Genomic DNA, 22,454 nt, shown 5'->3' with positions numbered 1-22,454 from the left:
ATAACATTTGAAATATAAATAAATAAAATATCCAGTTTTTTAAAAAAGGAAAAGAAAGAAGAAAGAAAGAAAGGAAGAAAGAAAGAAAATAAATCCATTAGGGTAGCCACTCATCTGTCTTCCAGCAACATCTCATAGCTGGGTTCCATACCAGCATTAGAACCAATCTGCTTTCTTTGATTAGGCACCAGATGTCACGAGGAGCAAACAGGAACATGGGCCAACTGGGGAGCATAAAGTCCACAGGCCCCATTGTGTACACACTTACAGAGCCGTTGGGCCTCCATTCTTCCTTGCTATCTGCTCTTTCCCCACCCACGACCTTGCTGAACTCATTTTGCTGAGTTCACAGAAGTTAAATCCTCAAATACAGTTTCCCTGTGTGGTACCCCATTCCTCTGCTTCAAGTGCCAAAGTGCTTAGTGTGCGCAAGTGTTTGGACCGGACAGTGCTTCCTTTCTTGGCACTTGCATGGAATGTATAACTGACAAGCCTTCAGAAAAGGGGGTGATGCTATATTTGGGCTTTTATGTGTTTATATAGTTTATTTTTATGTATGCACATGTGTACATCTGTGTGGGTTTGGGTGCCACGTGTGTTGAGGAGGTCAGAAGATGGTGTCATATTCCATAGAACCAGAGCTACAGGCATGGGGACCTGCCTGATGTGGGTGCTGGGTTCTCTGAAAGAGTAACACATGTCCTTAATTACTGGCCGTCTTTAGTCCTATTTTATTTAGGCCTTTATAAAGCAGGGACTTGTCTTAGTTGCCCAGGGAAGCCCCGCCAGGAAGAGACATTAGCTTTATGCTGACTTTCCAATGCCACCTTCAGATGCCTGCTTTGGAAGTCAGGTAAAAAAAAAAAAAAGAAGCTTAAAGATTTTGTTGAGAATGTATTTGAGAGGGAGCTCACAATTGCCAGTGCCTTTCACTCTTGTGAGTGAGTTTTGTTTTGTTCTGTTTTGTTTTCGAAAAAGGATTCTTTTAAAAGCCATTGGAGCAATTAGTTATAACACAAACACTTTGTTTGTTAGATAAAGAAAGAAAGAAAAAACAGCTCTGTGCCATAATGCTGTGTGGTTTGCACTCATTTAGAACTCCAATGTGCTACAGCATACATGTGATATACATGCAAGATGGTGGCCAGCCCTGTCCTTTAGATCCCGTGACAAGAGAGATGCTATAGTGTAGTGTGAAGAGAGGCAAGAAGCCACAGTCTTGCTAGTATTGTTTTAAATGATAAATTATATACAAATGATAGTCATAGACAAACACTTTAAAGTGTTTGTATTTAAACTCACATAGTCAACACGAGACGTTTGACCCTACCAACTGCAGATGTTCAGGTTACCACCAACTCTTCTGTAATGATAGATAGTTTGGAGCACTGGGGGTGTAGCTCCCATGGTACAGTGTTTGCCGAGCATGCATAAAGCCCTGGTTTGATCTCCAGCATTCTGCATTCTTAAAATCCCAGCACTTAGAAGGTGAAGGTAAGAAAGTCAGAAGTCCAAGGTTATCCTCAGCTACATAGATAGCTCAAAGCCAGCCTTGGATAACCAAGACCTGTCTAAATAAATACAAAATTTAAATGTACATATTTTAAGGCTTTTGATGAGACAAGGTGCAGAGCTGATAATTCTTGAAATTGCTTTGTATTTGCACATGTTTGGTTATATAGTGGAGGAGGCCTTTCCTTATAAATAAACAGTTACAACAGAGCATAAAGCTGGTTGGGCGAGCAGGGGAGATGACCAGAAAAGGAGGAGGAAACGAGAATGGATTCCAAGTCTCCTGAGAGCCAAGGAAGTTGTCTTGGAGGAAGTGATGCCAAACTAGATCTGAAGGAAACTTAGAAATCAGCCTGATAGAATTTAGGGCAGGTTTCAGTAGGATGACTGCATACCTTGAGCTCCAGGGGCACAACAAGCTATACGTTCCAGGAAACAGAAATACCACACGTTTACTCAGAGGTAAACTAAAAGTCTAGGAGGCAGGGTCTGGCGTAGAGGTCAAAAAAGAATACTAGGGCCAGTAGCCTCCTGATTTAGATTAATGTAGAGAACAGTGTCGTTGTGAGGTATCTGTCTGCTGCAGAGAGAAGAAAGGGTGGGGATTTGCTTGCTCAGTGGGGAAGACTGAAGTAGTACATTTGGACACCCTGGGAACGGAGGCTCAGTGTGCCCTTCTCCTGGCTTCCTTGTAGGTGTGGACACTGCCAGCGGCTGCAGCCAACTTGGAATGACCTGGGAGACAAGTACAACAGCATGGAGGATGCCAAGGTCTACGTGGCCAAAGTGGACTGCACGGCCGATTCCGACGTGTGCTCTGCCCAGGGAGTTCGAGGATACCCCACGTGAGTAAGGAAGGGCTGGGCTTTCTCCGTGTGTGGGTCTATGGCCAAGGCATGTCCAAGCTCCGCTTCTGGTAACTTCCTTCTTAGATTCCAGGTGCTGAATGTAAGCAGGTGGGCCCTGCTATTAAAACAAGACTGTATTGAACACTGTTGGTTGTAGACATCTTTTGAACTTTGCATGGGGAAAGCCTTAACTAATTCTTGTTGGCTTTTCCTGTTGCTGAGAAAGTGAGCATTTGCAAGGCAGTAGTGGGGTCTGGCTGCCTGAGGTCCAGCCACAGGTGACGCGCCACACAGCTGGCTCAGACTTTGTTAGCACTTTTGGTTTGACTTTCTGCTTTGAATGCTTATCACTGCTGAAGTTTTTCTTTTGTTCAATTAACATAAAGTCTGTTGGGAAGGAGCGTGACAAACTAGAGTGCAGCAGGCATGTACATGGCTTTATGACACAAATTATGACTGTCTGCTTCAGTCTGGATGAGTCCCCCCCAAAACCCAGCGGTGCTGTGATCTTCTTTAAGCGGAGCTTATAAAACCTTTAGGAGGTGGGACCAAGTGGGTGGCAGTTCACTGAAACTGTGTCCTTGAAGGAGATATTGTGATCTTGACCCTGGTTGGTTGGTTTGTGTCAGGTCTACTGTGAGGAGAGGGGTCTGTTAGGTTCTACCTTGCTGTGTAGACCAAAGGCAACAAATTCAAGTATCTCATGGTCCCATTTGTCCAAAACAGGGAGTCAAAATACACTGTTTCTTTTTCTAAGCTGATGATCTCAGAAAGCTGACAAACTGGCTTCCTAAGAGGATATCTCAGTCCTGTTCTGTTGCTGTATTTGCATTGCAGACTGGATAATTTACACAGGGCTAAAGTTGAAAACCACAGAAAGTGATTTCCCTACAGTTCTGGACGGTGAAGGTGCTGTGAAGGCCAAGTTCCTTCCGAAACTGGTTTTGGAAATCTTTTTGTGCTTCGTTCTGGCTTCTCCTGGTTTGCTGGTGTCTCGATTTTCTGTTACTGTTGCAAAATACTCAAGATACTTAGAGGAAAGTTACATAGTAAGTTCCTGGCCAACCTGAACCAGAGTGAAACTTTGTGTCAATCTCCTCCCTCTCAAAAGAGGAAAGGCTTACTTGATTGACAGTTTGAAGGGTTCAGGCCATGGTCAGTTGTCCCAGTTGCTGTTGGGCTTGCAGAAGGGTGGCTTTGGCCATGGTGTGATAGAGCACTTATTGTTAGTTGAGCAGCAGAGAGAGAAGGGAGGGGAGGGGAGCCCGGGTCTCAGTATCGTCTTTAAGAGTACACCCCCACCGTGACTTGAGATCTCTTAGGCCCACTTCTTAAAAGTTCCATCACCTTCCAGGGGCCCTGCACTAGTGAATAAGCCTTGGCCGAGTGGGCCCTGAGAGACTTCAGATCCAAACTGTATTAGCCACATTACCTCATTACATCCTTAGACCATGTGTATGTTTATGTGTGTTCAAATGTCCCTTTCTTGTGACGACATGAGTCACATTGACCTCTGTGAAGGCCTGGTTCTGAGCGAGGCCTCATCTGCAGCTTGGGTTAGGCTTTTAATTGCTTTGTTTTTGGAGGTCACAATCAAACCTCTAACACATCAGTTATGGTACACTTTGTCACAGGCTTTGCAGAGTATCACCCAAGTGGGGATTTTTTTTCCTCTCTCTGTAGCTTTCCCAGGAAGAGACACATGTGTCTGTGAAAAGTTTGTAATAGAGAAATTGGGGGCTGAACTTGAGGCCAGTAGCCTTCACTCTGCCTGTTAACTCCTTTACCTCTGTCAATTGAGAAAGAAAGTGGAGGCTGCAGGCTAATGGGAGGGTCGTTACTGCTCGCCAGCTCTCCCTGGGCCCTCTCAGCTTACTTAGGAAGAATCTCACACTTAAGCAGGTTGGAAAGACTTGTTATCCAACAAGAGATTTGTGTACTAAATTGGGGTGAGGGGAGTGGGAAAGACAACCCCTACAACAAACAAACAGACAAACTGGCAAGATCTTATATTTTAACTTTAGCAAAGAACACAACAACCAAAGCACTGGTTCTTTCTGGTATTTTGAGACTCCATCTGTTTCCTGCACTTTGGTGTGGGGAGGCACTTAGAAGGAGAGGAAGGTAGAGAAATATAATACGCTGCTTCTATGTCACCATGACCCCAACTTTCCTTGTCAGAGCTGCCAGAGGGAGGGAGGCCCAATGCTCTGTGTGTGTGTGTGTGTGTATGTGCAAAACCTTTTAATTATGCAGCATACTTTAGCTTGCTTAGACTTTGTTAGTGGTATTTTTTTTTTCAAACAGGTTCTCACTATGTTGCCAAGATTCCCAGGAACTTCTAATTTTAAACTTTCTGTTTAAGGTTCACCTGCCTCAGCCCCCAAAGGGCTGGGATTATGAGTGTGTGCCTCCATGCCTAGCTTTTCTATGTTCTTCATTGGAGCGCAGTGTAGTGCCTAATTCTAAAGCTGTTAACCCTGCCTTGTCTAGATGGTCCCAGACTTAATGATAGATTGGCTTGAGATCCTTCACCTTCCTGATAGGGCGGAAGCAGCCCTATACAGCCATTCTGCTCGCTGTGCAGTAAGGTACAGGAGGCATTGGACACTGTTGTAGTGTCAGGTAGTTTTACACGCCCAAGGCCGACTATGTGTCCTGAGCAAGGTTTAGGCTGGGTAGGATGTTTGGTAAGTGATTGCTTTCTCCTCACAGTGGTTGTAACTTAGGGTGGTTTGTGAGGATATAACCCTGCTGCCAGTTGAGGGTCATTGAGCTCCCGAGGAAGCTGGGCATGCTCACATGTTCTCCAGAAGGCCACTCTGCCCTTGTAACTGCCGACTCTAGCCAGTGCGCTGTTAATTTCCTTTCTTTTCTGATTTTGGAGATGGAGCCTAGTGTCTTGTGTGTGCTAAGCAAGCAGTCTAGTACTGAGCAGCGTTCACAGGTCTTCTCCAGACAGGGTTGAACCGTGTATTCTAGTCTTGCCACGGGTTAGCTATCCGCCTGCCTCAGTCTTTGGAATACTCTACCATCTAGTCTGGTTTCCTTGCATAGCCAGGGAACTTCATTTTAAGGCTTCTTCTGTTTTTTTTTTTTTTTTTTTTAATTATTTATTTGCTTTATGTATATGAGTACACTGTAGCTGTCTTCAGACACACTAGAGAGGGCATCAGATCCCATTACAGGTGGTTGTGAACCACCATGTGGTTGCTAGGATTTGAACTCAGGCCCTCTGGAAGAGCAGTCCGTGCTCTTAACCACTGAGTCATCTCTCCAGCCCCCGGCTTCTTCTGTTTTAAAGCCTCCGTTTAAGGGGAACTTACCTGTTTGTGAATGGGCTGAATGTTTGTGTTCTAGAAAACATGCTGACACATACCAGTTTGTTCGTATTAGGAGGTGGACATTATTCAGGGGGCCACATGAGGACACAGGGAGAGGGTGCCACCGGGGATCCAGAAAGCCACCTCAGACATTGGCTATATTACACTGTGAATTTGGAGTTTAGTCTCCATAACTCTAGGGAATAGATGGCTGACCGTGCTTTATGGGCTGCCAAGCCAGTCATGGCTATCATTGCAGACCACACTGCCTATGGCTCCTCTCCCCCCCCCCCCCCATCTCAGTTATGCACATCTGAACCTAAACATCTATTGCTGAACATTGTTATCAACTCACAAAATCCAATTCACGTCAGGGAGGGGTTGGAGGGTGCCTTCTGACAGGAACCACATTTTTTTGGCATAGTCTTAGCATCTTTGGTAAAGTTCTCTTCTAAGGCATGCTATGAGCGGAGTGATCCAAGACCAGGGTGTGTGATATTCATCCCCCATGATGTCTTTCACTCACTATCATAGGAATGTTCCCTCTTCTCTCTGGATTCCTCGGAGGCCAGTGACTAGAAGAGGCTCTTCCTCTCTGGGGATGCAAACAGAGAGTAGGGACCTGCAGTGGATGGAGGGATGGAGGGAGGAGCATAGACGGACTGCAGCAGCGGCATGCCCTGATGATTGGGATCCATCGGTGACTGGGTATCCATCTGCCATGGTGGCCTACCTACTGTAAAACAGTGTTTTGTCTGCTGCAGGCCTAAGAGAGACCCACAGGCAGGAGGAGCTACAAGGGAGACCAGGAGCCCGAGGCCAGGAAGGAGAAGCCTAGGAGAAGCACTGGTTTTTTACCTTGTTGTATTTTCCTTGAGTAACTTCAAAAATGTGTGAAAGTTTAGGATCATGCACACGCGAATGCGCCTGCACGTGCGCCTGAGCTGTCTCCTGCAGCATGGTTTTTGTTTCCTCGTTGGAGTTTTGCTTGAGTGGCAGCCCCTGGTCGCTCCATTCCCGTTTGCTCGCTACCCAGGGCAGCTTTTAAACTTTCCAACTTCTGCTCTTTCTAATCCCTTGCTCTTCTTTCAGCCTGAAGTTTTTTAAGCCCGGACAAGAAGCAGTGAAGTACCAGGGTCCTAGAGACTTTGAAACACTGGAAAACTGGATGCTGCAGACACTGAACGAGGAACCAGCCGTGAGTGTCCCCTCCTCCCTCCCTTTACTGCCCAGAGGCCTGAAGAGGTGAAATGCTGAAGTTTCAATTCTTTTGAAGTTGCAAATAGACCTTCTCTGCTTGTGCCCTTTCTGGTTGGCCAAAGAGTTCAAATTTGCGCACAGGAGCTCAAGGACACAGCATAGCGCCCCCCCCCCCCCCACACACACACACAAGCAGGCTCTCCTGAGTACAAGAGTAAACAGGAATCATCCTTAGAAGAAGTAAATGATGGCATTTCTACGTTGGCCTCTTCTGTTGGGTACACTCCTGTTGCCAGGACAACCGCAGACTTTCAGACTGGCTGTTTGGAACAGGCACTCTATCATATTGGTCTTGCGAAGACCTGGTCTTGGTTTTCTTGGGGAAGAACCACATACAAATTCTTCCTAATATTCTTTAGTTCCATATCTACAGTCCTCAGGTTTCTCTTCTTGTTTAATGTGTTTTTCACTGTGTAGCCCAGGCTGACCTTGAACTCAGGATCCTCCACCCCCACCCCTGCCCCCCGCCCCTTGCCTCCCCACAGCTGGGATTACAGGTATGTGCCACCATGCTTCCATCCCTGCTCCTGTTTGCAATTTCTCCTTTTGTAGCTCAGTAACTACCTTTCATTTATCTACTTTTTTCTTTAAGTGGTTTACCACAATTTCCTTAGGGTTCTAGTAATTTTTTATATGAATGGTGTCTTAGTTAATTTACTGCTATGAACAGACACCATGACCAAGGCAACTCTTATGAGGACAACATTTAATTGGGGCTGGCTAATAGGTTCAGAGGTTCAATCCAGTATCATCAAGACAGGGCCATGGCAGCATCCAGGCAGGGATGGTGCAGGAGGAGCTGAGAGTTCTGCATCTTCATCTGAAGGCTGCCAGCAGAATACTGGCTTCCAGGCAGCTAGAGTGTGAGGGTCTTAAAGTTCACGCCCACAGTGACACACCCACTCCAGCAAGGCCATACCTCCTCCAATAGGACCATACCCTCTAGTAGTGTCACTTCCTGGGCCAAGCATATACAAACCACTACAAATGATTTTAGGTTTCCACTCCATTCTGAGTTATTTAGGTGGCAGCTGGAGCAGGCAAGGCAGCTCACATTCCTTGGAGGCTGTTTCAGATGGCTTTGTCATGGAGACCATCTACAGCAGTTATCTGCTTTCACGCCTTCCATTATACTGAATGTAAGAGCAGCTGTCCTTTTGTTGAGCAGACCACCAATGGTGGTCATACTTGCAAACAGCAGTGTCCTGTCCTGTCCAATTGCTTGTGGCTTGACTTTGATTTCAGTTTTCTCTACTCCATTCAGGGGATGCAGAAGTGCCAGGCTGTGAGAGCTTCTCCCAGTCTATTTAAGCACCTTTCTTAGAACTGACCGACGATAACTTGAAAAGTTTCTTAGTATTACAAATACTCAAACACATAGAAAGGTCCCATTTTCACTGTCTTGCCAGCCTGTCTCCCCTTCCCCTCCATCGCTCATGCGTACATCTCAGGGAGTGTCATCTGTAAATATTTCAGGGCCTATTCTCACAGACATGTACTTTCTGCTTTGTAGCATAGACACTATGTCACCGTCTCATGAGCTGCAGTGAGCAGCCATGTGTTTGTACCAGTGGCTGGCTTCTACTGCCTGGAGTCAGGATGAGGCCCACCCCAGAATCTCCCATTTGAGCCAGCGCTTTCTCCTGATTCCCCAGGTCCCATAGCTCCCTCGGGCTTGCTCCCACTGGCTGTCCTTAGTGTAGCTCTTTTCTTTGCTTCTTGGTCCTCAGTTTTCCAGGCCTTACCCAGCTGGACTAATAATGGAAACCTTGACCCAAGTGCTCCAGTGTCTTCCTGCATCATTCTGTGTGCAGGCGCCATCAGATCACCGTCAGAGCCTAACTTCCTAAGCCGATATGGAAATCTTCATTGTGTCTTAAGTCGTAACGCTCACCATAGACGATTCCATTACTCATCCTTCTGTGCGTGGATGGTTGGTTTAAGACCGAGTAGACTTTGATGGTTTATGCTGCCGTGTGGGTGGCTGGGGCTGGACTAGAAGCCAGCATTCCCTCCTTTCACATCTCTGGTGACCGTCAAGAGCACCGGGAGTTCTGAGTACACCTGGAACTGAGTTGCACAATATGAGTATGAGACGGTTACTTGAGGCTACTTTATTGTGTTGGAGCTGCGTACTGAGTGGAAGGGGCGGGTCTATGGCGTCATGTGATCCTAGCGCTCAGTGCCATCTTGAAAGGTGTGGAATCTTGTTCTTTACTCTGGATGGCCCAGCTCATCAGAAGCTCTGCTCCTCCTCTAGTGCTACCGTGCTCACATCCAAAACATCCAGCACTGTGTTCATAGTGTTAACAGTTGCCTGGGGAATGCGTTCATTTTAGGTAACTGGAGGAAGCCACAAGCTTCCCAGTAAATTTGCATCTCTGTCTTGCTGGAAAGCTGCAGGGCCAGGTGGGGTTTCTCGTTGAAGCAGAAATGTTTACTCTGTGAAAATGTTCTTTTTCTGGAGGGGTAGGTGTGAGGCAAGCGTGAAATGCTTTAGATAAGAGATAATAGTCTCCCCCCCCCAAAAAAAAAAAACCTTTAAAAATAAACTTTGCACTAAAGAGGCCTTTTTCTAGGATGTCCTTGTTCTGCTCCTGGAGTCAGAGGGCAAAATAGACGGATAGGTTATTCTTTTTATTATTCTTTTTTAATTACACGTGGTTAATTTGTATCCATGTGCATGGGCTGGGTGTGGATGTCAGGGGATTGTATTTTGAAATGTTCGCATCTATGTAATAAGATGGTGTGGGGTGGACCCCACGTCTAGACATGAAATTCACTGATGTCTCATAGTTTTGTTATATGTGCCGTTTACATACAGCCCAAAGGTCATCTTTGTACAATCTGTTTAGTGTGCCTACTTTTTGACTTCAGCCTGTGATGTGAGGCCAGTGTGGGTTCTCCATTGTTGGTGCCTGTTGGAATGCAAAAGAGATCAGGTTTTGGAATATTTGTGGTTAGGGTTAAGGAAGTTGAATCTGTAATGTAAACAAAGTCATGATTGTCTTTGTCAACTTGACACAAACCTGACACAACTTTGACCACTTAACCAGGGAGGAGAGGTTTGTTTATTTTATTTTTTTCATTCATTCATTAATTCACTTTACATTCCAATATCAACTGCCCGCCACCCCCTCCACCCCTCATTTAAGTCCTCTCCCCCATTCCACCTTCCCCTTCTCAAGAGGAAGCCCCCCTCTGAGTGTCACACCCCCCCACACTACCAGCCCCCTTATTCCCACCTCCCCAGGAAGAATGAATTAACTGAGAAAATGTTTCCATAAAATTGGGTTGTGAGCCAGCCTGTGGGACATTTCTTTGATTAATCATTAATGTGGGAGGGCCCAGCTCCCTGAGGGGCAGGGCCATTTCTGGGCAGGTTGTTCTGGGTTGTGTAAGAAAGCAAGCTGAGGAAATCAGTAGGCAGTGGGCCTCCATGACCTCTGCAACACTTCTCTCACTGACGGGCTGTGATGTGAACGTATAAGCCAATGAAATCCTTTCTTCCCCAAGTTAGATTGGGGTCATAGTGTTTGCTGCAACAACAGAAAGCAAACTGGAACATCAGCTTTTATTTAAATTAAAAGTGAAGCTCTTAAAAAAAAATCTCAATTTGACTAGATATGAAGCAATTTAAGAACATTTTAAAGTGTATTGAGGAAAAAAAATGGCTTTTTAAAACAATGTTTGTCATTCCTGAAAGGTAACTATGCTGGAATGTGCATGCTGCGTAGGCAGATCTGAGAGGTCTAGTGTATGTGGTCACGGGCAAAGAGCAACTATCGGGTCTTCAGCCCTGTTCTTCTGTTCAGTTCTTTTAACATGTATGTATGTATGTATGTATGTATGTATGTATGTATGTATACTTTTCATTATGTATATATATATGCTTGTGTGGAGGTACGTGCACATGTGTTCAGTTGCCTTGGAGGTCAGAGGAGCTGGTGTTCCCAGTGGCTGCGAGCTGTCTGAGTGGGTGTCGGGAACCACACTCTGGTCCTGTGCAAGAACAATGCACACGAGCTGCTTGCTGAGCCATCTCTCTAGCTGCTTTGTTCATGTCTTACTGCTGGCGTTTTATATTGTTTGTGCTTGTTGGATGACTATGCTCTTGTTGGTAGAGTTGGTAAGCCAGCCTTTACACCGCCCTGCCCTGCTTGGCCTTGGGAGCAGACAGACGACTTCTCAGCTAGAGATCAGCTGTGTTGGTCTCTGTGGCCTCTTGTGGTAGGTTCACCGGGCAGCCATGTTAGTAAATACGCTTGTACTTGTGATGAGGTGTCTGCCGACCTTGATCTTACCTCCTTAGTTTTCCTTGTCCTCTTCACTGTCATCCTCTCTAGGCTCTCTGTGGTGAAGAGGGCCGGCCTTGTGGAGTTGTCACCTGTAACCCCATATGTGTTCCGTCTTACTGGAGTCCCTTGCTCTGCTGAGCCCTGATTGTTAGCATACCCTTCCCCATCACTTGCCTCTGCTGCTGGAATTGTGTGTTCGGTGGACTCCACACATGCAGTACAGTGAGAACTGTCACCTGTGGTAGGGCTGGTGTCGTGAGCTCTGCATCTCGCCTCCTTTTCCCACTCTCAGTATCCCAGAAGTTCTGTCGGAATCATGAGGAGGACCTCTACAAGGCAGCCAGCATCTCTAAGGTTATATGTGGTCAATTGCATATTTCCTGTAACATTTCTCCTTCAAAACATCAAGCTGCAGTGTCTTTCTGTCCCCCACACTGTGAAGGCTCTTCCCAGGTTCTCCAGTGTGGTGATCTGCTGCATGCTTCTGTTGGTGAGGACGTATCTGTTTCTTATATTGAACTGTTCCACTGTTCTCCATTTCTTCCTTGGGATTACGTCTGATCCTCATGGCAGACGCTGCCTGGGCCTCTGTTGCCTGTGGTACCTGGCATGGTGTCAGCGGCTCTGGCTTTGGGCATGGGCTGTGGCTCTTGGAGCTTAGCCTTGGTGTTCATGGTTATGATGATGAAGTGGCTTGGACTGGCTGAGGCTCCTCCAGCGTGTGATGGGAACAAGGCCGGAGCTACTCAAGTTTTAAATAGCTTTTATTATAGTACATTGTTGTGATTTCTATTTTATTAGTTATTATTAAATCCCTCATTGTGCTTCACTTATAAATTCAACTGTCATGGGCACACATACTCAGGAAATGAAGTAGATACAGGGCTTGGTTCTATCCATGATTTCAAGCGTGGGCTCTGGGGGTGTGTCACCGTCAGTAAGGGATGGCCCCTGTCCTGGCAGAAGATCCTTTGCAAGGCTGTGCCCTTCTGTCCCAAACCTTGTCTCAGGAATTACCTTAAGGTTTAGCTCACAGGGCCTCCCTTGGTCCCTTTCCCTGGTTCCTCTTGCTTGTTGAGTTCTGGGTTCTTATGACTGACCTTTCTGTTGGTCTTTAGTGGCTGCTTCTCCGCATGCTCTCCCTGCCCTGCGTAGGAGCTGAGGGTCACCAGGACCCTTGTGATTTTGCCTCCAGGTTTGCCTGTTTACCCACCTTTGTGTCTTGGCTCCTTCCTGTGTAGAGAGGCTCATTGGGAATTTACTTTGAATCCTGTGGGGAATCTCAGATCAGATTCAGGAAGAGGGCATGGTTTCCTGGGTGTACAGACTTCAGTTGGTTTCTTTGGTTGGTTGAATTTGGGGTGGAGACAACTGCCCTGGGGCTCAGGCCAGTAGGGTGGGCCTTGTGCTAAAGCACCCAGAGTTCTTCTTGGCGGGGTAACTTCCTGTCTGGCCTTGTTCAACACAGGTGTGAGATAGACAGGAGGGCAGATAGACATTTTTAGATTCTAATCAACAAGGCCTGGTCCTCCTCCACGCCTCAATTGCATCCTCAGGTACAAACCTACTATTTATTGATTTTCTTCTTCCTATTAGACACCAGAACCGGAAGCGGAACCACCCAGAGCCCCTGAGCTCAAACAGGGGTTGTATGAGCTCTCAGCCAACAACTTTGAGCTGCATGTTTCTCAAGGTAAGGATGGGACTGGTGACCACAGCTCAGGGCTGGCTTTTCCTCTTGCTATCTGAGAACTCATAGCAATATCTAGTCACAGCTCACTTTGTCTCTTCAGCACCATTTGGACTGTTGCTTAATGAGCCCGCTCTTTACGATGTATTTCCTCCTTTTTCGTCCTTGTAGACATGCCTGGCCTACGCCTCTGCTAAAGTTGAGAGCACACTAGGCACTCACAACAGCCTTGGCTAAGAAAGTCTTTATTAATGGCATGGACTTGTTTATTTGTTGGAGGCCGAGAGAAGCACGTTTCTTACTTGTTTAAACAGTGTAGTAGGACTGTTAAAACTATGAATCAGATTAGGTGTTCTGTATATACTGACTTTGGAATCGGTCTCCTAAATATCTGCCCACAGTCTCCACTGCGAATAAAACACAAGCCTCCCCTTGTTACCACATGGACAGGGTTCAGAAGTTGGCTCAAGCACATATGGGCAGCGAGTAGATGCAGCTTCCTTGCTGGCTCTGTTATCAAGTGCTGCCACAGAGAGGAACCCCCTGGAAGACTGGGTTGCATACACTATGAAAAAGGACTTAGAAGCCTGTGTCCCTGCTGGGAGCCTGGTGTCCCCCTCACCACCTGCCTTACTCAACAACTTTATCATGGTGTCCTCCATTGCTACTAGAATGAGTTATATAATCAGCACTGCTGCTCCAGCAGTGGGACCTGGGTGTTTCCCCTGGGAAGTCAGACTGACTTGGGCTTGTGTAGAATATTTACATTCTACACAAATCCCCTCATCCTAGACAGTCAGTTTCCTAGTCAGTTTCCCGCTGGCCAGCCAAGTTCCACCCATCGCAAGTGTCTCTTGCAGGACACACCCTGAAGCCCCCACGTGGTTGTGCTTCAGGGCTTGCTGAGGCTTTTTCTTCACCAGGCAGCTATGGCTTCTTGCCCTTGCTGACTTGACTTCCCATAGGGCTGCTTGGCTTCTGGAAGTTCAGTCTCCATCTTGCTGCCCGGGGTCTGTACTGCCCATGGCTGCACAGAGACGGTGTTAGCCGAAGATCAGTCGCTCATCATTTCAAATAAGCGATTCACTATTTCCCTGGAATGGGTTATTATTGGCCTAGCTTCAGCCATCAGTGTGGCTGGTCACTGCTACACGCTGTGTGGCCACTGCCTGACATCTGCTGTGCGTCCCCTCCTGACCTGGGGCTGCTGTCAGCCTAATGTAGAAGCAGATCAACCAGATAGAAAAATGTGTCCAGAAAATCATGTTGTGAGGACTTTATATTTTTTCTTTTTTTTTTTTTAACTCACCAGGAGTGTTATTTATTTATTTTAAAACCTGGTTTTGTTTTTGTTGTTGTTGTTTGTTTGTTTTTGGCAAACAAATGATAAGTACAAAAAGAATTAACAGGGCTCAGTGAAGGCAGTCTTCCGTGACTACACCACAGCCTGTTTTGTACCACCCATACCCACCCAGGCCTCTCTCCCATTCCCTACCCAGAGCCTGACCCTTGCCCTCTGTGTGGAACCCATGCCTGGGTTTGGGGCCTCATAGCTTAGGTGTGCGCTGGTGAATACTCGACTTCAGTCTGCTCATCTGACATATATGATAGTTCAGTTTAATGCTCCTGCCCCTAGGCCTAGGTTGGATTTTATGGCTCTTAAATGCATTTGATCACTCACCGAAGGCTGAGGGTGTCTGTGTCAAGGTTCTGTTGATCTACATGTTCTCCAGCATTTCTTTCTGCATTCTTTGCTGAGCACATATGGCTTGTGGACCTGCAGAATTCTCCGCAGTCTGGACTCTGCTGGTCAAATCTCTGCTAGCTCCACATACTACCTTGTTAGGGTTTTCCCGTATATGCTTTGGAGGGGTGCTGGAGGGCCTTATGACTGCCTCTGATGACGTGTTGCCTGTGATTGGAGCAGCACTCATGGCCGCTGGGTGGGCCCTCCCTCATCAGGTTAGTTGGTGCTAACTTCATTTATCACTTGCAGTGTTAGGGCGAGAAGAAGAGGCATGGTAAATGTGCAGCTCTTTCCTTTTTAGCCAGTTTTCTTTTAGCGTGAGTTGGTTCTCTGTTACCCTTCAAAGATGACAAATTTGGTTTTGAGTTATTGTTTTGAACGCCCATATAAATAAACATAGGTGGTGGTGAGCCCCTTTTCTCAGAAGGACTTGAGATCTCTAACAAAGCTGTATTCTTGAGTCCAGCATTTGGTCCTGTGGTGTAAACTCATTGCTTCTTCCTGTTCCTCTCCACCTTGGCCTTCCCCACAGGCAACCACTTTATCAAGTTCTTCGCTCCGTGGTGCGGTCACTGCAAAGCTCTGGCTCCAACCTGGGAGCAGCTGGCTCTGGGCCTTGAACATTCTGAAACCATCAAGATTGGCAAGGTAAGTCCAAGCCTGTGTTAAACTGGAACAGTCCGCCTTGAGCCGGATTAATTAGCAGAGTAGTCCATTATTCATTCTGTGTGCAAAGTTGCAAACTTGATTTATTAATTCCAGTTAGTGTGCCACTTGACAATTCATTTCACCTTCACAGATGGCAGCCCGGTTTTGGAGTCTGCTGGCTTTTCCACAGGATGGAGATAAATTATGGCCTTGGCCAATTTATTCTGAAGGAATGGCCAATTCTGAATTGGCAGCCCTGGAGCTGTGCAAAGATATGGGGTAGAGCCTTGTCGAATGTTCACTGGGTATCTGTGGAGCTCAGCCAATAGCTTTCCTGAAGGTTCCTTCCTGGGATCTGCACTCACACGGGATCACAGCAGACCCTTTATGGCGAACCCTCTTTTCCACTGCTAGCCACAATTCCTTCCAACTGTTCAAACAGAGAAGCCAGAAGGAATGTGTAACAACTTCTGTGTGCCCGGGCTTTCTGGAACCATCTAGAGCAGCCGCTGGGCTTCTGGCTACTTTCAATCTTATTGACTTTGTGATACTCACCAGTCGCTCACTCGCTATGGAATTCCTCTAGAAAAATGTCTCCTTTTCCCACGTGCTGCAGGGCTTGTTTGCATACAGAATCGGTGCCTCGTGTCTGGGTATGAAGGTCAGAAGCAGAAGCTGGGGGGTGGTAGACCTGGCAGGCTGGCCCTGGTTGAGATGTCTCCCCTCAGTTACTTCTTTGCAGAAAGGAAACAAGATGGATGGCTGGGTGGTGTTTCGGCAGATGAGAGTCTGCTCTTTAGCATGGCCCTTGGGGGTGGGGTGATGCTGGGCACGTTGTAATTCTCACCGTGAGTTGTATGGATTTTATCCTTTTGCCTGTTTTGCTTTCAATGTCGTAGTCTACCATTGACGGATAATACAGTGACTGACATGATCAATAATGCTGATTATTTCAGTCGTTGAACGTTGTGTGGAAATACAATGCGAAAATACATCTTGCCTTCCATCCTGCCTCAGTCTTGGCGTCCTTACTTCAATTTAAGAGTTTTTATGGGAGGTGATTTGTCTCTACTTTATTCAGTAAAGGCTCTAAGCAGAAGCAGACATGAGCAGTCACAGGCTGGGAAGGACGTTTATTCCAGGACCCTCCCTGGAGAATGCTTATGCCCCTCACAGACCTGGCTGGAAGCTTCCTGGACTTCATTTTAACACCTAATGGCTCTTGCTGCAGCCTTACCGCTTAACATAATTTAAACTCCACTTTATTGACACAGTGAAAGCCAGCTTAGTTCCGCTTGGCCAATTTTAATGATTAAAAAAAAAATTAAAAAATAATGCTTGTAAAAATATCAGGCAAGCAGAATCTTGCTTTACATGTAGTAACCTGAGCCAGGCCTGATGGTACAGGTCTCTAATCTCAGCTATTCTGGAGTCTGAGGCAGGAGGATTACAAATTCAAGGCCAGCTGGGACAGCTCATTGGGACTCTATCTCAAAATAAAAATATCTTAAGAAAAGGGCAGGGGATGTAGCTCAGCTGTGCTTGCCTCCTATGAACAGGCCCTGGGTTCAGTTCCCACCAAAATAAATAGCTACTGAAATTCTTACTTGGACAAGTTATAATGCTACACTTACTGAATGTTCTTATTAAACATGGGCCACTTGCCCCAGTTTGTTGGGCTGTGTGCACAGGAACTGAACAACAGGGACCTGTGCACATGCTAACATGCTTTGTCATTGAGCTGTCCCCCTCCCACCCCCCCACCTCCCTTGATTTGAAACTGTAACTGCCAGAGATATCAGGTTTCCTAGCATTGGGAAATGCCCAGGTGAGTGTCCAGTGAATGTCTTACTCTCAGCAGCCTGCCTCACACTCCCTCCCACACAATGGGACTTCCTAGACCTGCCATTTTCAGTTAAATTCAAATAAATCCCGTATCTGAAGACGAATCCCCTCACCACGTCCCATTATCGTGGGTGTGGCTTCTAGGCAGAATCTTCTTAAAGCTTGCACATTGCTGCCACGGTTGCTCTGGGATCTGGATTAAAACTTTACTTTTTAAGTATAAATGGTCTGATAGTGCCTTTTGCAAGGCTGTGGAGAAGCCAGCTGAGTGCTCTGGGGTTCTGTTTTCAGGTTGACTGCACGCAGCACTACGCTGTCTGCTCAGAGCATCAGGTCAGAGGCTATCCAACTCTGCTCTGGTTTCGAGATGGCAAGAAGGTATGTCTTTTTTGTTGTTGTTGTTGTTGTTTTCGAGACAGGGTTTCTCTGTATAGCCCTGGCTGTCCTGGAATTCACTTTGTAGACCAGGCTGGCCTCGAACTTAGAAATCCACCTGTCTCTGCCTCCCAAGTGCTGGGATTAAAGGCGTGCGCCACCACCACCCGGCTAAGAAGGTATGTCTTTAGCTCCTGTGTGCTGTGTGGGGATAACCTTTCCACTAGCCACTGTGGCTGAGTTACTGAGAGTGTATAGATTCAGGAAATGGCTACTGTCAGCTGTTGGAGGAACGTGTACTGTTTAATGCGTGTGGATGTGTGTGCCTCCCTTTACTGATAGACCTGGTAAAAACAAAACTGGCATTTGCCAAACTGTTCTGAGGCATTTTGGTAAGCTTGGGTTTCCACTGAAATTAGACACCTGTGCAGGCCCTGGACCCCTGTGCTCCAGTATGAAGGACCTTTTAGCCCTCAGAAGGAGATTAATCTTTGCTCCTGGTGGGGTTCTGTCAATGCCTTGCCCATGGTTAGCATCTCAGAATTCTCAAGGAAGTCGATGGATGAATGGCTAGCTCCTACTTTAGACTCTGATGATGTACAGCTTGGGATGGGGATGGTGAAATCAATCTAATTTCCCATCTGAGTGGGAGCGGCTGCTCACAAGATACACACACACACATGGCTGGCACTGAGATTCCTGATAGGGGTCTAACCGGACAGATGGGGTGGGACAGATGGCCTACGACCAAGAATGTTGACTGAGCCCGTGTGTCTTCGACAGGTGGATCAGTACAAGGGAAAGCGGGACTTGGAGTCACTGAAAGACTATGTGCAGTCCCAGCTGCAGGGTTCAGAGGCAGCTCCGGAGACCGTTGAGCCGTCAGAGGCCCCAGTGATGGCTGCTGAGCCCACGGGCGACAAGGTAGGTGTTTGTCAGAATGGAGGGAGAGGGACCTGAGTATCTATACAGAGTCTTCTCACATGGGGTCTTCTGAGTGTGAAATTGTTTCTGGTCTACTGCTACATGCACCTCATGGCCAAGGTCAGCAGAGGTGTCCCTTGAGAATCCCTGAGGTAGAGGTGAGAAGACCCTGAGGGAAGGTGCTTAGTGTCAAGCCTCCAGAGTCTGTCCGTTTGCTCTAGTTACTTGGGAAAGATATATATGTGAGAGTTTGCTGTGATTCTTCTCCGCTGCCCTGGCCCCATTTCTGTTCCCTCCAGAGCTGGCTGGTTATTTCACTTTGGCCCCGTAGCAAAGGCTCTTGGGAGATATGCATCAGGAAGGGCTATGGAGAAGATGGGGTAGCCAGATCGCAAAACGTGTCACCCATTTAGGCAGCCTCTGCTCTTACTCATTCAGGCCTCTTTGGTTTTAAGATTTATTCTCATTATTTTTAGTTCTTTGTGTAGGTAGGGGTGTGTGCAGGCACCTGCAGAGGCCGGGGGCATCCCCTAGACACCGGAGCTACAGGCAGTTGTGAGCTGTCTAGTGCGGGCGCTGAGAACCACACCTGAATCCTCTGCCGTGGAGCATGCAGTCTTAACCACTGAGCCATGCTCCATCCCCAGGGGAGCTTGGATTTTAGACTTTGAGTTTTGCATTTAGTAAGCTTTAGGTGCATTCTAGACACTATCATGGGATACTGGGGACTGGGGGAGGAGCCCTTGGAATTGTTTCCCAACCTGTGAAGGATGCTGGGTCTCCGGAGGAAACGGTGAGAACAGAGATGAGCAGGTGTCATGGGGTCAAAGAGGTAGTCACCAAGGAGGTAGTCAGCCTAGAGAGAAGAGACATGAGCAAGTTGCCAGATGGGGGCGCATGGGAGCTGGATATGGTCAGGAGAATTGGCTGTTGTGTGTCAGGAAAGCACTAGGAGGAACCAGGTCCAGTAGAGAGGTGCCAGAGAGCAGCCAGGGATAGGAGCTTGGAGGGTGGAGCCTTGGCAGGTTGGAGCAGGTCAGCTTCGGGAAGATGACGTGCAGCTGCTGAGGCATTGGGCTCTGAATGACAAGGAGACCCCAAAGCAAGGGTGAGGCAGCGGGGGCAGGAGGAGGGGAGCCTAAGGACCCCACTCTAGTGAGGATAGTTCAGGGGGTGGGGCGGGGGCTAGAAAAGAGGCGGGCTCTGAGGTCACTCCAATACGAGGAGTCTCTGGCCAATGGTGGCAGATACCCAAACACAGTAAGAAGTGGGGGGTGGGACGTTTGGTTGCCTGGGGCTGGTTTCCAGGTTGTATGTATGAGAAGATGGAGCAAACACTCAGTGCAGCACTCAGGACCAGGGCAGGAGGGCCACAGTGAGCGACAGGTAGCAGTTAAAGTCTATGGGAGGATCTGTGTATACGCCATGCAGATTGCCTAGTCATTTCATGGGTGCAAATCCTTGGACTGTGGACTAGGGAGGTCCCTGGCGCCAGCATCCTGTGGACATCAAGGTATAACTGCGGGGACAGTGTTGTCTCAGCAACCACTGCTGAGCTCTTCCTTTGACAGTGGGACACTGGGGGTCATGGGCCGGTCCCCTGGGATGAGGGCAGTGACTCACTGAATACCCGTCATGTAGAGAGAGGGTGACGCACACTGGAACCATCACTCAAGAAAACTCAGTACTTGGAAATTGGATAAATCAGTGCTGTCAGCTGCCCCTGCCCGGGCAGCAAGAAGCCTCCTCAAGCTTAGGGTCTCATTCCTTAAGTTTTGGTTTAAGAAACGTGACCACCCACGTTAGGGGAGCATGTGTGTCATCCCTAACAGGGTAATTACACATTGCAAGTGCTTTCAGCAAACACCATGGCTATTTATAACGAAGTTTTCCATCTCTAATCTGGCCTCCTGGAGAACATGGCTGCTTATCTGGACGTAGGACAGTAGTGTTTGTAGTCAGTACGTGGACCCCGTGTACTGACTGTTGGAGGTCCAGATTGTGTGATGAATGCACCCCAGCGCCTCTGAGAGGGCTGCTGAACACTGGCATGAAGAACTGTCAAGACAGAACTGTTTAAAATGCCTGCATGAGGCTCTAGCCTGAGTTGGGTCCATGCAGTTTTTTGTACATCAGAGTACATAGAGGCCCATTGGTATGGGTATAATGGAAACCATCCACCACACCCGTGCAGCAGGTCCCTGTTGGCTAGAAGAGGTAGATGCTTGAAGATAGGCAGGGCAGGAGAGAAACACAGCATGTGAGCTCATGCAGACCCACAGAGGCATCTTGGGCTACAAGCCTGGGAGCTATAGGCCTAGCCTAGAATGGACTGGTCCATGCTGCAGAGACCTGGTAGACAGTACCTGAAGCCCATGGGCTGGTTATGGGTAGAACAGAGGTCTGAGAAGTGGGAAGGTCATTGAAGGGTCTCAGTGTCCTGCCCACACCCCTCGGCAGCTCTTGGACTTGGTACCCTGGTCCCTGTGCCAATGTCTCTGTCCATCAAGAGATCATATGGCTGCCCTGCATGTAACTTGTAGGCTGCTCTGGCCAGATCCCATCTTCTGCCCTGTTCTGCTCTAATCAGTGTGTTTAAATTGACCTTTCTCCCCTGAAGGGCACTGTGCTGGCACTCACCGAGAAGAGCTTCGAGGACACTATTGCTCAGGGGATAACCTTCGTCAAGTTCTATGCTCCGTGGTAAGTGGCCACCTCAAACATTGTGCCAGTGCTCCTTGTCACAGCATGTCTCTCAGCGGAGTGGCACTCACATGTAGGCCACCTTGCAGGAAATGACTCTACTGTACCCCGTGCAGCAACGGTTATTTTAGAGAGAAAGATGAGCATTCACTTTTAAAGCTCAGTCTACTTAGGCACAAACAAAACCATCAGTGAATTGTGATGGGCTCAGCTTTCTCGTCGAGCCATTCAGTACATGACCTAGTTACCCAAACCTTCCTGCCACGGGGTTCTCAGGGACTAGAATCTCAGTGGACGGAGAGCAAATGGAGACCTAGATAGCCTGGCACTGGAGGATGGATGGGTCCCATGACTTTCATGAATAGCTGTAACCTGCATGTCCTGTGCTGGCCCTGAACCTGAGTTTCCTTATGTCTTTGTAAGTACAGTCCACTTGAACAAGCACAGTACATAGAGATGATCAACCCAAATACACAGTGGTCACCGTGACACCCCTATCAGCTTGTTGCTTCGTGTACTCGGGTGCTGCTGCATGCAGGTGTGCTGCTAAGGAGGATATGACCCGTGAGTTGGGCAGCTTTTGCCCTTGAATAGAAAGGAGACTCAGGCCTGAAGTCCTAGCACCAGGGATGCTAAGGCAGGAGGACTGTGAGTTTGTGGCCAGCCTGAGCTACAAAGAGAAACAAAGGAGAAAGGGTGCCACCCAATGCTATTAACCTTCTTGTTTAGAAGCCCCCAGAGCTGTACAGATAGGTGAGTGGAGAGAGAAGTGGGAAAGGCAGAAAGAGAGCAAACGGCAGCAAAGGGAAGATTGGAGCAGAGCTCTGTTGTGAATGACCTATCAAGGATGCCCTGCCCAGGCAGTGCAATCTACACCATCACTGTGTGACCCCACATGTGATTCCCGCTCCCCCTGCTGCTCACTCTGACTTTAGGTGTCAGCTCTGCTCACCATTCTGTGGGATCAGAGTCTAACTTTGCAAACCTGCTCACTTCTGTCAGGCAACCAAAGGTGGCAGGGCTTTCACTTCCTCCTTAGGAGAGGAAGGGCGGGCCCATGTGCACCCAGTGGGAGAATTTGGTGGTTATAACGGACTCCGCGAGGGTGTGGTGACCAGATCTTGGTACAGCTGGCCCTGCTCTCTTCTAGGTGTGGCCACTGTAAGAATCTGGCTCCTACCTGGGAGGAGCTCTCTAAAAAGGAATTCCCAGGCTTGGCAGATGTCACCATCGCAGAAGTGGACTGCACCGCTGAGCGCAACATCTGCAGCAAGTATTCGG

General features: G+C 47.7%; 1 protein-coding gene across 1 annotated transcript in view; it reads left to right on the top strand.

Moving 5' to 3' along the window:
* Txndc5 (thioredoxin domain containing 5) overlaps window positions 1–22,454 on the top strand; it is a 28,417-nt gene that overhangs the window by 2,811 nt on the left and 3,152 nt on the right. The window contains exons 2-9 of the mRNA XM_021180023.2: window positions 2,208–2,357; window positions 6,776–6,881; window positions 12,838–12,934; window positions 15,211–15,326; window positions 17,463–17,549; window positions 18,330–18,470; window positions 21,091–21,173; window positions 22,324–22,453. Of these exons, the coding sequence (XP_021035682.1) occupies window positions 2,208–2,357; window positions 6,776–6,881; window positions 12,838–12,934; window positions 15,211–15,326; window positions 17,463–17,549; window positions 18,330–18,470; window positions 21,091–21,173; window positions 22,324–22,453 (910 nt within the window). The remainder of the gene's footprint in view (window positions 1–2,207; window positions 2,358–6,775; window positions 6,882–12,837; window positions 12,935–15,210; window positions 15,327–17,462; window positions 17,550–18,329; window positions 18,471–21,090; window positions 21,174–22,323; window position 22,454) is intronic.

Source organism: Mus caroli, chromosome 13, assembly GCF_900094665.2.
Source record: "Mus caroli chromosome 13, CAROLI_EIJ_v1.1, whole genome shotgun sequence".
Lineage (NCBI taxonomy): Eukaryota > Metazoa > Chordata > Mammalia > Rodentia > Muridae > Mus > Mus caroli.
Note: the sequence above shows the minus strand (reverse complement) of the source record. Positions and strands in the feature narration are given on the sequence as shown.